Source organism: Tarenaya hassleriana, unplaced genomic scaffold, assembly GCF_000463585.1.
Source record: "Tarenaya hassleriana unplaced genomic scaffold, ASM46358v1 Cleome12, whole genome shotgun sequence".
Taxonomy (NCBI): Eukaryota; Viridiplantae; Streptophyta; class Magnoliopsida; order Brassicales; family Cleomaceae; genus Tarenaya; species Tarenaya hassleriana.
Window position 1 is genome coordinate 3,527,808 of NW_010962392.1, and position 18,192 is coordinate 3,545,999.

An 18,192-nucleotide genomic window follows, 5' to 3' on the forward strand; every position below is an offset into this window, starting at 1 on the left:
GAGAGAGAGAGAGAGAGAGAGAGAAGAGAAGTGTGTTTGTCAGATCTTCCCATCATTCAACTTTTTTTTTGCTTTATTATATTTTCTGTTTAAGTGTAAAGTTTGATACTTTCCAACTTCATTGTATATTTAAAATTGGATATTTATAAATATTGACGTTTGATTTGAAAAATTTTAAAAACGTTTTAATATATCTAAAATTTGTAATTAGTCTTTCACACAGAAACGATTACACAACGAATGAATATTTTTCAAATTTAAATTTTAAAATTTGCAATACAGCAATTTAGAAGCATACCTTCCGATTTTTCTCAGAATTATGCTATGTAAATTCACTCTCAATATAAATACTACTTAACAAAAAAATATAATATTAGTTTCATGCACCAATTCTCAAGACTAAAAATCGTTATTCAATTATTTTATGCAAATTATAAAAAAAAAATTATTTGGAACTAAACAAATCCGTATGAATAATTAAATGATTAACACCTTTCGTTAAAAAAGATTCCTTTTTTTCCATCTATATTCATGTAGTAGATTTATATATGATAATTGTAAATTATATCAACATTTCAGAAAAAATACTCATTTCATTGTAATGATGTAAGAATAACTTTTTACAGAAAAATTTAAATATTTTATATGTTTACGAAGAATAAACATGGTTTCAAGGTTTTCCATATATATATTAAAAAAACTAAAATACAAAGTGTAAGATCCTTCAATTAATATACGTTTTTTTTCTTTTTAAAAATATGTTATAATATGAAATGCATGTTGTGATCGGTGTCAGATGAATCGTGGTATTTAATTTCCAAACAAATTAATTACTGTAAGACCCCCAAAAACACGTATGCATTCGGTGAAAAATTCATAATATTATATAATCATGGATAAAAATAATTTATACAATGGATTGGACAAACAAAAGGCAAAAGTAATAAAGTATAGCTAGAATGAATAATTTAATAACGACATAAAAATATATAAAAAATAGAATTTACTATTTTTGGAAATATAGAACAAGAAAGGGAAACAAAGTTTAGGGATTTGACAGTTTTCTTTCTTTTCGTTGGACAGAACACTTTTTATTTCCTTCTAAAATATAAAATTAGAACACATTTCACTAATTTATATTAGAATTATAGATCCCAAAAATACAAAAAATATGAAAACGTGATGAGAGAAAAATGAATGAAGATTTTAATAGAATGGGGCCAACCCATGTGAGATTCAGAAACTAAAACGAATTGTGACAAAGTATGCATGGGTGACATCATGTACTTGACAGACTATTTGTCACAAAACCAAAAGTTCATCATTTATTTAAAATCTACAAAATAATAATTATTTTAATATTTACAAATCAGCTAGAAACAAAAAAAACGTAAAAACGCGTAATCATTTAAAAAATTACAATTAAAATTTTAGAAAAATATAGTTTATCTTTTTTAAACTTGTTTTTTTAATTTTTATATTTTATTTAAATTTGAGAATGATAGTGAAACTTTATATGAACGTGTTACGGAAGCTTGAAATTTTTCTACAGGTTAATTCAAAATATTTTAGCATGTTTTATCTTTCACTTACATATTTTCTAAAAAATACTTTTTGTGGTATTCTGAAATATAATAAGGGTTGAAAGTATTCGTCGGTGCAGATAACACGGTCAAAGAGCGATTTCTCGAATACCGCAAAAACCAAAGGGATACAAGAATGAATCGAATGCACCAGAATGAGGGAGATTCGAGGGCTATATATGTATGAAACTATATAGTTTAAGATAACATAAAAGAATTAGTTGAATTACTCATAACAAAATGGTGCACCTACCTTTTTGGTTGAATATCTCAAGAGAACTCCCAAGTTAAACGTGCTGACTCTAAAACCATCTCTGATGGGTGACTTATTAGGAAATGTCTCGGTATGCATGCGAATGTAAATTACGCTAGAAAGTTTCGTGTTGGTGTGTGAGGGTAGTTTCGATATTTCGTAGTGGTCGCGAGTCGTTACACTTTTCAAAATATCACTCATTTTAAAACTATTACAGATCAAATAAATCTAATTTTGAAATTTCATTTAGAAAATCAAAAAGTTAATTACATCTTATCAATATAGTTAAACTTAATCAATTCATTTAAATTATTATTGATGGTGTAATATTATACATATACAATCTTCATAATATCTATCTTATTATAGTGTACATTTGATTTATCTTGGTATCATTTCTACCTAGTGATTTCCGAAAAATCGCTTATTATCCATAGACCATACTTTATGTATCGACAATCATTCATCATTCATATCATATCTCGATATATCACATAAAAGATTTTAAAAAATGGATGTTTTAATAGTTCGAGTTTTTTTTTTATGTTTTTAAGATTTGTAATTTATGTAGAATTATCCATAATTGATATTAAAGTAATAGCATGTATATTTTATAAAAGTATTTCCAATTATTTTATTCAAACACATGAATGTATAAAATTGTTATATTAAAATAGTATATTTATTATTTCACATTAAATCTCAACAAAATTTTAAAACGTTATTATATTTAGTATTACAATTCTAATCTTAATGATATTTATAATATTGAATTATTAATATTATTATAAATATATCTATAATATTACAAATTCAAAGAAATGTATTTTATATTAAACATATATAAATTAATAAAAATATTTTTTAAACTAATAGACATAATATTTAGAAAAAAAATTGATAAATGTAAAAAACAAAAATATTACACCAATCTGCCAGAAAAAAAAAAATCCGATACAACAGAAGAAATGAATGAACAAGTAATGAGCATAACAGATGAAATGAATTTTCATTTTGACTATTTTATTTTTTCCTCATGTGAGGATATAACAACGTATATATATACACACACACATAAAACACATATAAATAATACTAAACAGACTGAAGACCCTCAGGGAGAGGGACGTGTTGGGGATCGGCGTCCGAAGAAGATATGAACCTACGGCAAGCATAGAGTACTGCCGAATGGAACCCTGTCGGATTATCTATGAACACGAAATGCCCTCCCTGCCTCCACCAACCAAAACCAAAAACCCAAAATCGAAATCAGATATCTTTAAGTTCTGCTATTTTTCTCTTCTTTTACGCTGCGCGAAAACTGACCTTTGGAACTCGGATGATTTCGCAGGGAACCTTCATCTGTTTCCGGGCTTCCACTGCACCTTGATAGTTCATCCAATCTTCGGATCCGTATATAAAGCTCGTTGGAACTTTCAATTCCGATGCGCTGCCCAAGAGAGAGCCAATAGCCGATACCGTTATGTTATGGTTAGAGTTCTACAATTTCCAGGTCTGAAATCTGGATCCGTCAATTAAACTTTGTATCGATTCCCGGTTTCTTGCAACGAAACCGGATCAAACAAAACTTGATATCCGAGAATTTCGGAAAACGTGAAATAATCTTTGGAAGGAGGTTATACCTTTTTAAGAGGGGCTTCCGGGCAAATGCTCCGAAGGAGAAGATGTATTTCAAACACAGTTCTCCGCTTGCTTTCGCAGCCACTGTATGATAGAAATAGTCTTCAATTTGCAAAAAAAAAAAAAAAAAGAAAGATCCATCAGCTTTTAACAACACCACAATTATCAGAAGGAAAAAGAAAAAACCGACTAACCGGTTAGCAATTTGGACTCCTCGTCTGTCAAGACAGTTCCCACGGAATGTGCACCGAATCTCGCAGTTGTATACCGATTTACAAGACCCGGGCCCCAAGGACCAAATCCTCTGCACCAAAAGGATAACTAGAAATTTCAACAAATGTAACCTTGCCAGTAATTTGATCAATGATCCATAGGAGCGTGGATGTCAAGATTTAATTTTTATATATCGCCAAAAGGGAACTTTACAATAAGCCGGAAGAACGCGAAACATACTTATGAGCAACATACCTAACCAGCTTTTGAGGAGTGAAATTAGACTCCCATAAATGGTTAAGAATTGCTCCTTTCCATGTTGCTCTAAATTTAGTAAAAAACTCGGATTTGGCATCTGATTCTGATGAAAAACCAGCACTTCCCACCAATACTAAATGTTGAACATGCTCAGGATGCTACAACAATGGACATGAAACAGGAAAATGTTAAAACTGTAAACCCCACAACAGAAACCTTCTGCTCGTCAAATCACGAACGACAAGGGACAAGAATTCACCTTAAGTGCGTATTTGGCGGCGACATAGCCTCCAAAAGAATGTCCTAAGAGTATAAAGTTGCTGAGGTTTTTAGCTTTACGCCATTCCTCAAAGGAATCAATAAACCATGCCTCAGTTTCTGCATAACAAGAAAAACGATAAAGGGTATGAGCATTACTGGTGCTACGACTTTAAACAAGCGAACAAGAAAGGGATTGATGAAAATAGTAACGGTCTTCATTTTTCTGATATTTTAAATGAAAAAATGATTACCTTCAGTGCTTTTGCATGTAAAGTCAGGCCTACTTGATCCGCCCCAACTGAGAAGAAATGGAGAAAAACCAGCGTAATTATCAGGATATTTAGCAGTGAAGAGCATATTCTACCGATTTTCCTGGTTGAATAACGGTAACGTATATAAAAACAAAGAAACAATAGATCATCCCTTGGATCACTGGTTCAGTCCAACGCTAAATAACATCCGGCAAAAACATTGAGATGCACAGTCCTTCGACGGATTAAGCAGACGCAAGTCCAAAGATTACAACTTAAGTTCAACTTGCAGGAAGGCAAATTGTGACTCGATTGAACTAAAAGAGGGAAAAAAACACGCACACACAAATCAAGAAAGAAATGACTTTCTAGCTGCTTACCCGAGCTGATCAATAGCGATAACCCTAAAACGACTGGTAAGCGCATCGAAATTCCGGAAGAAAAGTCCTTGAGATGCACCATATCCATGAACCATCACAAGTGTTGGAGAACCTTCCTTGGCGTCAAAGGTAACAGTGTTGATGAAACGTGGCTCATTGCTCGTAGAACGAAACCACCTGATTTTGGACCCGGGAGGGCCTGAACCAATGTTGACCTGTTCTTGAACATACGGCGTCCTGAGTTTGATCATGTGCACACAAAGAGTTAAGACATAGTTGTCATTACTAACTAGATTGACATTTTCCGTTTAGATATACTATTGCAACTCCAGATGTACCCGCATTCAACTGCAAAAACCCATCAGTTTCTAATCTATTTGCAGAAATCGAGATTCCAATTCAAACATCAAGCTTTTGAGCACTACCAATTCAGCCACAATTCTGTTGATCCTGGTAAAACGCTCTACTTCTATCATTTCACAGACCTCCGTCACTATCCATGGAAAACAAAACGAGACCTAAAGATTTTCTCAAGCCCAAGACAGACCAAACAGGACGAGCACAAATTCGCACCACGAAGTGCAGAATTCTGAGAACTCACGCGAGTTTCTCCTTCTGTCATCCTATATAATGGAGCCATCGAATCGAATAGAGAACGAATTAAGATATTCATTCTCGTAAGTTTAGAAAAAAAAATCGTCACGAATTCCCAATATCTCTATCTCATTCGAATGTCAGAGACCTCCTAATAATCAAAATCCACGAAGCAGAGAGAGAGAGAGAGAGAGGTACTTGACGATGGAGAGGAGGCGCTTCTCGGCGGCTAAGATGTGGTCGGTGGAGGTAGGGATCCACCGGAGAGCAGTCGGCCACAGCATATGCCATCTCGATCTCGCCGCCGCGGAAGAATCCGTCGCTCCGGCGGCAGCGGCAGAAGTTCCGAGGCCGTTCTTGCTGATTACATCCGCCATTCTCGTCGACAAACGATTCACACTCATACAATAATCAAAGAAGACAAAAAAGAATCACCGAATTTGGTACGGAATCGGATTTCTCTCGCGCGTATTCATTCATTGGAGGACCGCGAAGAACATGCTTTTATACAGTCGCGTGACGTATTCGCCGACGTGTTTGCCAAGGAGGCAGAAACTGTTAGAAGCTGTTATAAATTGAGAAAACAGCTTCATTCTAAACCAGAAAAATCAATTGTGCATTGTGCAGGAAAAAATTCACTAAGCTTAGAAGAAAAAACCAATGGCTTTAGTGTTTTCAGGAAATGCAGAGAGAAAAAAGAAGAACGAAGAAGATGAGAAAAATAGTCTGAAAATTGCACATTCATATTGCAGAATTTTCTGGGTACATAAAGAGTTAAAATAGAAGCAAACATATTTGCTTTCTAAACACAGATTTAGAGCCCCAAAAACATACTCCATAAACGTAACTTAGCACAGCTAAAAACATAGATAACAAGGCTCTAAATATTCCAAAACAAAGACTATCAGACAAAAGACTAAACCAACACTTTTACTGGTTAAAAGGATGAATCTTCTAGCTGCAGACTTTTACCTCTTTTGTGTCAGGTTTGATGTTGAATTGGACAGATTTCAACACTCCCTCTTGTCCCAATTCAGCTTCAAACCAAGTCTCTTACGTAGCTCTTCAAATCTTTGAGTTCCGAGTGGCTTCGTAAATATGTCGGCGACTTGATCTTCTCCCGGACAATGTTTCAGCTTAATGTCTCCATTCTTCTCAGCTTCCCGAACAAAATGAAACTTGATCTGAATATGTTTTGTTCTCCGATGCTGCACTGGATTCTTCCCTATCGCAATTGCCGATTTGTTATCACAAAGGATAGGAATCCCTTTGTGAACTTCAAACCCGAAATCTGTCAACATTCTCTGCAGCCAAATTGCTTGATTTGTCGCTGCGCAAACCGCCATGTATTCTGCCTCCGCTGTAGACTGTGCAACAGTCTCTTGTTTGGTGGATTGCCATGAGAAAATGCCGCTTCCAATGGTAAAGCAGTAACCTGTGGTGCTTTTGCTATCTTCCCTCGAACCTGCCCAATCACTATCTGAAAAACCAATTAATTCAGGTTCAGAAACTTCTTCGTACCGAATTCCCAATTCGATTGTGCCTTGAATATATTGCAGCACTCTCTTGGCATCTCTGAATTGTTTCTCTGTCGGTTACTTCATGTATCGAGATAGGTAAGATGCTGCAAACATAATGTCCGGTCTTGTAGAAGTCAAATACAACAACCCTCCTATCAATCCTCGATACAGACTTGGATTCTGCATAAATTCTGCATCTTCTGTATTCTTCCCAAATGGCGCCAACGGCGTACTGATACTCTTGCAGTTTTCCATACCAAACTTCTTGATTAATTTCTGAGCATAACTCTTCTGATTTAAGAAAATCCCATTCTCACTTTGAATAATCTGCATTCCAAGGAAGAAACTCGATTCTCCAAGATCAGACATCTCAAATTCTGCCATCATTCTTGCTTTGAACTTGTTCATCAGCTGTAAGTTACTTCCTGTAACTATAAGATCATCAACATACAAACACACAACCAAAATTTCAGTACCTTGGCATTGTGTGTAAATCGTCGCTTCATTCTTGCTCCTTTCGAAACCTTCAGCCAGAAAAAATGTATCTATACGACCATACCAAGCTCTTGGAGCTTGTTTTAATCCGTAAAGAGCCTTCTTGAGTTTCAGCACTTTATCTTCTACTCCTTCAGAAATAAAACCAGGTGGTTGCTCAACAAAAATCTCTTCTTCTAGCTCTCCATTAAGGAACGCCGATTTCACGTCGAGTTGGAAAAGTTTCCAGCCCTTTTGAGCAGCTACAGCCAGCAACATTCTAATGGTTTCATGTCGAGAAACAGGCGCAAATGTCTCAAAATAGTCGACTCCATATTGTTGTGTAAATCCTTTCGCCACTAACCTCGCTTTGTGTCGAGTAACATTGCCTTCTGCATCCAGCTTCAATCTGAAAATCCACTTAACATCCACAACATTCTTCCTTTCTGGTCTTGCGACTAATTCCCAAGTTTTGTTTTTCTCGATCATATGGATCTCTTCCTCCATTGCCTTGATCCATTCTTGATGTTTTACAGCCTCTTCAAGGCTGCCAGGTTCTTCATGTGTTAGATAACATGCTTCTACAACATCTACAGTTTCTTCTAGTTCAACCCTTGGTGTGTCTTGCAATAGATTTTCCATTGATCGAAATCTGGGTCTCCTTGGCTCGCTAGAGTTGCCTTCATCTTGATATGCTGGATTTGTTTCAGAATTTTCTGCATTATCTTGTTGGCGTCTTGTGAGTTGATGAGAAGCAGAGATATAAGGCGAAATGACGTGTTTTTGTATCTCCGTTTTTTGGCTCCAATTCCAGATTTTGTCTTCTTGGAAAATGACATCTCGTGACACTTCGATGGAATTTTTGTCCAGCATATAAACTCTAAAACCTTTACTGCTGCTTGAGTAGCCAACAAATATCCCCTTTCTAGATTTGTCATCCAACTTACATCGCTTCTGATCGGGAACATGTATATTACAGATGCATCCAAAGGTTCTGAAGTGAGCAATAGATGGTTTGTACCCACACCAAGCTTCAATCGGGGTCTTATCTTTAAGCGTTCGTGTCGGCATTCGGTTCTGTATATACACAGCTGTATATACAGCTTCAGCCCAGAATTTGAGAGGCAGTTCTTGGCTTTTTAACATCGATCTAGCCATCTCCATAATTGTTCTGTTTCGTCTCTCTGCAACACCGTTTTGTTGTGGAGAATACGAAACAGAAAACTGCTTCTCAATACCATTTTGTTCCAGAAATAACTCAAACTCTTTAGATGAATATTCTCCCCCACGATCACTTCTCAAGACCTTGATCTTAGTCTCTGCTTGATTTTCCACCAGTGCTTTAAATTTCTTAAATCTTAAAAACACGTCAGACTTGCTCTTGAGAAAATAAACCCAACACATATGAGTAAAGTAGTCGATAAAGGTGAGAAAATACCGGCTGCCGTCCAATGAATCTGTCTCCATCGGCCCACATACATCAGAATGGATTAACTCAAGTTTCTTGCTCGCTCTATGTTGTGCTTCCTTCGGAAAAGGTTCCCGGTGTTGTTTGCCAACCAAACAACCCTCACAAACTTCTTTAGTCACCTTAAAATTAGGCAAGCCAGAAACAAGTTTCTGATTCTGCAATACTTGGAGATATGTAGAACCCAAATGACCGAATCTTCTATGCCAAAGATTTGATTCAGCTGAGTTTGTTACAGCCAAAGCTCTTTCCTCTGATACTTTCCATCCCAGATTTCGATCAATGGAAAATCTGTTGCAAGACACACCAAGGGTTGAACTAGAAGAAGCTGTAGATGTTGTGGAAGCATGTTATCTAACGCATGAAGAACCTGGCAGCCTTGAAGAAGCTGTAAAACATCAAGAATGGATCAAGGCAATGGAAGAAGAGATCCATATGATCGAGAAAAACAAAACTTGGGAATTAGTCGCAAGACCAGAAAGGAAGAATGTTGTGGATGTTAAGTGGATTTTCAGATTGAAGCTGGATGCAGAAGGCAATGTTACTCGACACAAAGCGAGGTTAGTGGCGAAAGGATTTACACAACAATATGGAGTCGACTATTTTGAGACGTTTGCGCCTGTTTCTCGACATGAAACCATTAGAATGTTGCTGGCTGTAGCTGCTCAAAAGGGCTGGAAACTTTCCTTTTCTCTGTTCTGGTTTTTTAAAGTTTCCAGAACTTCTATTTGCTTCTCCCTTGTTGGATATCTTGATCCCTTTAAATCGAGCCTGAAATGCTCCCTCTGAACTTGTTTCTTTTCTGTCATCAAACCTTTGTTCTTGAGCTTGTAGAGCATTCAAAAGTTCCTGCAAAGTGAGTGTATCCAGATCTTTTGTTTGCTCAATCACTCCTACCATAGCGTCATATTTTTCTTCCAAAGAGCACAACATCTTTGACACAACCAGATTCTCAACCAGATCTCCACCATGAGCTTTCATCTCATTGGCTAGCTCCCTGATCCGTTTCATGTAGTTTCTAAGAGATTCACCTTCATTTTGTTGTAGCGCATAAAACTGCTTCCACAATCTCTGAAGTCTGATTTTCTTTGCTCTTGTATCTCCTTGATACTCTGTTTGTAAAACATCCCAAGCTTCTTTTGCAGTGTCTACTTCAGAGATTTCGCCAAAAATTTCTTCCGAAACTGCACCTTGAATAAGTTGGAGTGCCAACTGGTCTTTTATATCAAGTTCATCCCAATCTTCCACTGCTTTAACTTCTTCCTCTGTTGGAGTTTCACCAACTTCTGGTTTTGGTGGAATGCCTTGCTCTACAACATTCCAAAGACGTCTTGACCTCAAGGTTGTCTTCATCTTTGCAGTCCAGAAAGTATAGTTTCTTCCATCAAAGATTGGTAAAATTTGTTGTTGAGTTCCTTGCATCTTCTTTTCCTTCCTGTAGCCTTTTTGCTTATATTCTTGCTGTAATTTTTTTTCTTCTCCACGTTCTTGCTTCACTTCTTGCTAGTTCTTGTTGGTTTCTTGCAATGGTGGTGATAGTACATTATGCGAACATCCCCGAACTCGATGATCGCTCTGATACCATGTTAGAAGCTGTTATAAATTGATAAAACAGCTTCATTCTAAACCAGAAAAATCAATTGTGCATTGTGCATGAAAAAATTCACTAAGCTTAGAAGAAAAAACCAATGGCTTTAGTGTTTTCAGGAAATGCAGAGAGAAAAAAGAAGAACGAAGAAGATGAGAAAAATAGTCTGAAAATTGCACATTCATATTGCAGAATTTTCTGGGTACATAAAGAGTTAAAATAGAAGCAAACATATTTGCTTTCTAAACACAGATTTAGAGCCCCAAAAACATACTCCATAAACGTAACTTAGCACAGCTAAAAACATAGATAACAAGGCTCTAAATATTCCAAAACAAAGACTATCAGACAAAAGACTAAACCAACACTTTTACTGGTTAAAAGGATGAATCTTCTAGCTGCAGACTTTTACCTCTTTTGTGTCAGGTTTGATGTTGAATTGGACAGATTTCAACAGAAACTTCCTCCAAGGGGAATTTAATTTGTTTACCAAAATTTCCCTTTTTCTATTATTATTATTATTATTTTCTGATGGAATGTTCTGTGGCGTCCCGTAATGTTTGACTTTTTCTCTTTGATTTGACTGAACCGAACAATGAGAGCGTATATATGGTGGTGCCTAAAAAATAATTTTTAAAATATTAAAATTTTTAACAACAATGCAAATGTTATTTTTTAAAAAAAATGTGTAACTTTATGAATTTTTGGAACGTATATATTTTTTCCGATATTTCATACAAGTTATTCAATCGACTCAAAGCAAAAGATTTTATAATTAGAATGAAAAATCAAATACCCTCATCTGATTATTTTTTTTGTCGGTTATTACCCGATCTCATTCTTTTTTGTGATATACAATTGTTTAATTTTTTTTTTACTTTCTTTATAAAATCTATCAAATTTTAAACTAAATCAATTATAATTGTCTCTGGTCCGGCACTGTGACCAACGGTGACGTTGTTAGATGTTTGAAAGAATTCCATGACCATATAACTGATGATACACATGTTAATATATGTGTTTATTAGTGTGTGTACATGGGTACAAATATTTTTTTTTTGCATTTCTTGCTTTTTTCAAATGCTGATATGTATATATATTGTGTGTATATATGTCAAATATGTATTCCGTATATGTATATGTGTGTATATTATATGCATAAGCATGTATATATACGTGTGTGTTTATATGTATAGATAGATAGAAGTATTGGAATTTTTTTATGGATTTAGCTACAGCAAAAAGTTGTTTAAACGTTCTTTTAAAAATAATAAAAAATTATTGATCTAACTAATATTATATATAGATTAGTTATATGAGGATTTTGTATTATCCACGGATATCTAAATAATGTTTAGGTGTCTATGAGTTGTTTTAAGACGACAAATATCTAAATGTTTAGATTAGTAGATATATGTTCAGGACGATGAATATCTAACTAAATGTTTAGGACATACATCTAAATATTTAGATATATGTTTAAGTGTACATGAATTTTTTTTTAAGAAGACGAATATCTAAATGTTTAGGTACATGTGAAGGGGGGGGGTCCGAGGGTGAGACAAGACGAGCTAAAACGCGACGGTTGGGACAAGAGAGCAACGAGAGAAACATGTCAACCGGGGCAGTCCGATCTCGCACTTGGCCCGAGGAACTCGCGTTCGGAATAGCCCGATTTTTTTAGATCTATATAACTAAGTTTAAAGTCCAACCCTATAGGTTTTGAACTCTGATTGGGCCAACCGATCAGATCAAATTCTTTCGTAAATTTCTTTATTTTTTTATTAAAAATTTTTATATCGGGCTTTCGAACTCGAATTTGAATCTGGTCCGAAAATCTAAATTTTTTGTCAACAAATTTAGAACCGAAATCCGCTATTTTTTGAATTGGGTTTCGGACGTCGGGTCATGACACCTATTTTAACCGTGTAAAGTTATAAAAATAATGATAATTTTATAAATGTGTTAAAGCTAAATGATATATATGTTCGGATAAAAATTAGATTGTGTTGGGATCCATATTGTATACATACATAATTCAAAGGATCCCAATAAATCGTATAAAATGCATCTTTGTTGATAGTAAATATCTCTAAAATTGTCCAATTAAAATAAAATAAATTATTTGATCAAAAAATTTAAAAGTATAGATATTGAGAGCTTCTTTTGCAGTGTCTACTTCAGAGATTTCGCCAAAAATTTCTTCCGAAACTGCACCTTGAATAAGTGGGAGTGCCAGCTGGTTTTTTATATCAAGTTCATCCCAATCTTCCACTGCTTTAACTTCTTCCTCTGTTGGAGTTTCACCAACTTCTGGTTTTGGTGGAATGCCTTGCTCTACAACATTCCAAAGACGTCTTGACCTCAAGGTTGTCTTCATCTTTGCAGTCCAGAAAGTATAGTTTCTTCCATCAAAGATTGGTAAAATTTGTTGTTGAGTTCCTTGCATCTTCTTTTCCTTCCTGTAGCTTTTTGCTTATATTCTTGCTGTAATTTTTCTTCTCCACGTTCTTGCTTCACTTCTTGCTGGTTCTTGCTGGATTCTTGCAATGGTGGTGATAGTGCATTATGCGTGATGTATATGATGCTCTAGAATGATCATACGATATGAGAACCATGTATGATACGATGTATTTATTGGATGAATACATTATTTATTTATTATTTATTTTGCATATTTGATAAATAGTGATTATCCATGGATCGTGATGTACGATCCTAAATTCCTTAGTCGCTTGTCATTGTGGGAACAATGATGAATTAAGACTAACATGAGGCGTGATGGATGATCATAATGATGATCATGTGTATTGGATACGGATCACGGTCATGAGTACTTGTTTGGAACAAGTAACTGGATGACTCGCGTGAGATTGTCGATTGGATATAATCCATGACTTGAATCTCATTTGATGGTTCACTTTGGATCCTCAGACCTGAGATATCTATTGTATCCATCATGACGAGCAATGTACTTTGACTGCGTCAAACGTCATCTTTAACCGGATGACTATAAAGGCGTGGCTCGGGTACATTACGAATCATGGGGCCGCGTTAGCCGATAGCCGATACCGGTAACGTTACTGGTTAGAGATTGTCTCTCGACCCGTCTATTAAAACTTTGTGCAAATTACCAGTTTCTTGCAACGAAAACGGGATCAAACAAGACTTGATAGCCAAGAATTTCCGAAACCGTGAAGTAATCTTTGGAAGGAGATTATACCTTTTTCCGAGGGGCTTCCGGTCATATGCTCCGAAGGAGAAGATATATTTCATACACAGTTCTCCACTTGCTTTCGCAGCCGATGTATGGTACAAATAATCTTCAATTTGCAAAACAAACAAAAAAAGATCCATCAGCTTTTAACAGCATCACAATTATCAGATGTGGTGCCATGTGAAGGAAACAGAAAAATCGGACTAACCGGTTAGCAATTTGGATTCCTCGTCTGTCAAGACGGTTCCCAAGGAATGTGCACCGAATCTATCAGTTGTAATCCGATATACAAGACCTGGGCCCCAAGGACCAAATCCTCTGCATCAAAGGGATATTTAGAAATTTCAACAAACGCAACATTGCCAGTAATTTGAACAATGATCCATAGGAGCGTGGATGTTGTCATGCATAAACGCTCACCCAATTTTCAGATCCATGTCAAGATTTTTTTTTTTGTATATATCGCCATAAGGGAACTTTAAAATAAGCCGGAAGAACACGAAACGTACTTATAAGCAACATACCTGACCACCGTTTGAGGAGTGAAATTATACTCCCATAAAAGGTTAAGAATCGCTCCTTTCCATGTTGCTCTATATTTAGTAAAATCCTCAGATTTGGCATCTGATTCTGATGAAAAACCAGCACTTCCCACCAATAGTAAGTGTCGAATATGCTCAGGATGCTACAACAATGGACATGAAACAGGAAAATGTTAAAAACCGTAACCCCACAACAGAAACCTTCTGCTCGTCAAATCCCGGACGACAAGGGACAAGAACTCACCTTAAGTGCATACTTGGCGGCGACGTAGCCTCCAAAAGAATATCCTAAGAGTATAAAGTTGCTGAGGTTTTTAGCTTTACGCCATTCCTCAAAGGAATCAATAAACCATGCCACGGTTTCTGCATAACAAGAAAAACGATAAAGGGTATGAACATTACTGGTGCTACAACTTTAAACAAGCGAACAAGAAAATGGTTGAGGAAAGTAGTGTCGGTTATCATTTTTCTGATATTTCAAATGAAAAAATTGATTACCTTCAGTGCTCTTGCATGTAAAGTCAGGTCTACTCGATCCGCCAAAACTGACAAGAAATGGCGAAAAACCAGTGTAATTATCAGGATATTTAGATATTCTACCGATTTTCCTGGTTGAATAATGATAACATGTATAAAAACAAAGACAGTAGAACATCCCTTGGATCATTGGTTCAGTCCAACACTAACTAAACAACTTCAGGCAAAGACATTGAAAGGCAGTCCTTCAACGGATTAAGCAAAGACAAGCCCAAAGATTACAACTTTCAGGAAGGAAAATCATGGCTCGGTTGAACTAAAAGCGGGAAAAAAACACAAACCAAGAAAGAGATGACTTTCAAGCCGCTTACCCGAGCTGATCAATAGCGATAACCCTAAAACGACTGGTAAGCGCATGGAAATTCCGGAAGAAAAATCCTTGAGATACACCAAATCCATGAATCATCACAAGTGTTGGAGAACCTTCCTTGGCATCAAAGGTAACTGTGTTGATGAAACGTGGCTCATTGCTCGTGGAACGAAACCAGCTGATTTTGGACCCGGGAGGGCCTGAACCAATGTTGACCTGTTCTTGAACGTATGGGGTCCTGAGATTGATCATGTTCACACAAAGAGTTGTCATTGCTAACTAGTACATATGTAACTAAATTTGCTCCTGAAATCAAACTACAGTGACCTTTTCCGTTTACATGTGTTATTGCAACTCAGGATGTACCCGCATTCAACAAAAATCCATCAGTTTCAAATCTATTTGCAGAAATCAAGATTCTAATCCGAACATCAAGCTTTTGAGCACTCCAAATTCAGCCACAATTCTGTTGATCATGGTAAAACGCTCTACTTCTCTCATTTCACAGACCCCAATCACTATACATGGAAAATGAAACGAGAGACTTAAAGATTTTCTCAAGCACAAATTCACAAAGCAGAGAGATTTTTGAGAACTCACGCGAGTTTCTCCTTCTGTTATCTTATATAATAGAGCCTTCGAATCGAATAGAGAACGGATTAAGATATTCATTCTCTTAAGTTTAGAAAACAAAAAACGTCAGGAATTCCCAATATCTCGTATCTCATTCGAATTTCAGAAACCTCCTAATAATCAAAATTCACGAAGCAGAGAGAGAGAGAGAGAGAGAGAGAGAGAGAGAGAGAGGTACTTGGCGACGGAGAGGAGGCGCTTCTCGGCGGCGATGATGTGGTCATTGGAGGTAGGGGCCCACTGGAGAGCAGTCGGCCACAGCATATTCCATCTCGATCCCGCCGCTGCGGAATAATCCGTCGCTCCGGCGGTGGCATCGGCAGAAGTTCTGAGGCCGTCCTTGCTGATTTCCTCCGCCATTCTCGTCGACAAACGATTCAAACTCGGCACAATAATCAAAGAACACAAAAAATTTCACCGAACTCACCGGAGATTGAACGGAAAAGTTCACTGAATTTAGCACGGGATCGGATTTCTCTCCCGCGTACTCGTATACTTGAAGGACCGCGCGAAGAACATGCTTTTATACAGTCGCGTGACGTGTTCGCTGACGTGTTTGACAAAGGAGAAAGAAACTGGGCCCCACTTCAAGTCAAATACTGAAAACCGTATTTCCCGTAGCTCTGGTACTCTTGAAAATATATAATACCAAAATTAACTTTCGTTAATAGGACCTATTTAATTAACTAAAAAATTATTTTTAATTATAAATAGAACTGTCAAATGCTCTAAAAAAATAAAATTTTTATCTCTATAAAATTATTTTCTTATAAAATTTTATGGATCTTCTATTGTATATACAAATTACATTATACGTATAAACAATTTTATATATGTGTTTATAAGTGTGTAGATGGGTATAATGGTTTTCTGATTTTTTTTTTTTTTTGAATGATGATATGTATGTATTGTATATATATGTATTCGAATTTTTAATAAATTTGAATAGTCAAATGATAACTATTCAAATTTTATATCGGATAACTTTGGTTACAATTATGTATTATTCAATTTGGATTGATTCGATTATTCGGTTATTAATCAAATAAGTCATTTCTAGTAAAATTAGTGGATTTTTTTTATTGATTCAGCTATAGTAAAAATTTGTTTAAGCGTTCTTTAAAAAAAACATTTATCTAACTAATATTATATATAGATTAGTTATATGAGATTTTTTGTATTATCCACGGATATCTAAATGTTTAGGTATCTACGAGTTTTTTTTTTAGACGACAAATACATAAATGCTTAGGTATATGTTTAGGACGACGAATATCTAAATGGTTAGGACAAACATCTAAATACTTAGGCTTTACCGAAGAAAAAATACACCTAATACTTAGGTTTATGTTTAAAGTGTATATGAATTATCTTGAGACGACGAATATCTAAATGTCTCGTCTTAGGAGACATATCCGATGACGAAGACAAGACGAGATAAAACGAGACGGTTCGAAAGAGAGCAATTTTAAAATTTAACCGTATAAACTTATAAAAATAATGATAATTTCATAAATATGTTAAAAATAACTGATATATATATATATATATATAATTTTTTATAATTTAACCGTATATATATTATAATTTTTTAATATCGACAGATCATTGGCCCGAACTATCGGAAACTTTGAACTCGGATCTAACGGTCGGCTACTCAATCTTGTTAAACCATATCTCATACCTCGAATACTCAAATTTTTGAATATCTAACCTACGAGAGAGATACATGAAAATCAATTATTTTTGTCCTAACTACATTATATCCATTAGGGGTTAGCATTTGTCTCGGTTATTTCGGTTAGTAACCGAACCAAACTGAATAAATATATTTCGGTTATTAACAGAACCGAATCAAAAAATCGATTGGTTATAATTTTTTAAAACCCGAAATAACTTAATTAGAATCGAACCGTTTATATATCCACATTTATACAAATTTATATATATGTATGCATGTATTTCTAATTTAAACATTGTTTTTTATTATTTTTTATTTATTGTAGAACTATTTTATTATTTTCAAAATTTGTGTGATACAAACATTCGAAGAGAAGAACATTTATTTATGTAATATTTTTATTTAGTTATTTTTATGTTAAAACATTAATTCATATTTTATTTTTATATAGATTAAAATAGTAATGATAGTATTTTATATTATATTTTGTTTGAATATTTTTTATTATAAATTAATTAGTTTTTTAAATATTATAATTTAACCGAACCAAACCGAATCAAAACAAAACTGAACCGAATAAAAATTAATTAAACGATTAGTTATGAATTTTCATAATCCAAAATAATCGATCTCGAATTAATTATAACCGAAACGAACCCTTTGTCCGTCGCAGGGTCTTAACTTTGGCCATGTCCCGTTTGAATCAACTATTCACGCACGGGCAGGACGACCATGAACAAAACCAACATCCAATTTCATGTCATGAGGCAAGGAATAATAATCCGACA

At 35.2% G+C, this 18,192-nt stretch overlaps 1 protein-coding gene across 2 annotated transcripts; it reads right to left on the reverse strand.

Annotated features, from left to right (window-relative positions):
- Nucleotides 1-2,766: 2,766 nt before the first annotated feature.
- LOC104806900 (1-acylglycerol-3-phosphate O-acyltransferase-like) lies at nucleotides 2,767-16,202 on the reverse strand. 2 transcript variants are annotated; one of them, XM_010531992.1, is made up of 9 exons: nucleotides 15,902-16,202; nucleotides 15,092-15,328; nucleotides 14,742-14,788; nucleotides 14,488-14,606; nucleotides 14,226-14,386; nucleotides 13,910-14,019; nucleotides 13,708-13,807; nucleotides 3,163-3,286; nucleotides 2,767-3,066 (listed from the first exon to the last, which is right to left on the reverse strand). In XM_010531992.1, the coding sequence occupies exons 1-9, from the start codon at nucleotides 16,081-16,083 to the stop codon at nucleotides 2,932-2,934; spliced, it is 1,215 nt and encodes a 404-aa protein (XP_010530294.1). In that variant the 5' UTR covers nucleotides 16,084-16,202; the 3' UTR covers nucleotides 2,767-2,931. The 2 variants fall into 2 exon arrangements, with proteins under 2 accessions (XP_010530294.1, XP_010530293.1); XM_010531991.2 differs by lacking the exons at nucleotides 13,708-13,807; nucleotides 13,910-14,019; nucleotides 14,226-14,386; ... (2 more) ...; nucleotides 15,092-15,328; nucleotides 15,902-16,202 and adding exons at nucleotides 3,480-3,579; nucleotides 3,672-3,781; nucleotides 3,946-4,106; ... (2 more) ...; nucleotides 4,841-5,077; nucleotides 5,633-5,971.
- Nucleotides 16,203-18,192: the final 1,990 nt, after the last annotated feature.

Coding starts and splice junctions, on each gene's coding strand:
- LOC104806900 (XM_010531991.2), bottom strand. CDS start 5,838: ATGAGTGTGAATCGTTTGTCGACGAGAATGGCGGATGTAATCAGCAAG. Junction 5,078..5,632: donor CGCCTCCTCTCCATCGTCAA/GTACCTCTCTCT, acceptor GATCAAACTCAG/GACGCCGTATGTTCAAGAAC. Junction 4,107..4,207: donor CCGCCAAATACGCACTTAAG/GTGAATTCTTGT, acceptor CCATTGTTGTAG/CATCCTGAGCATGTTCAACA.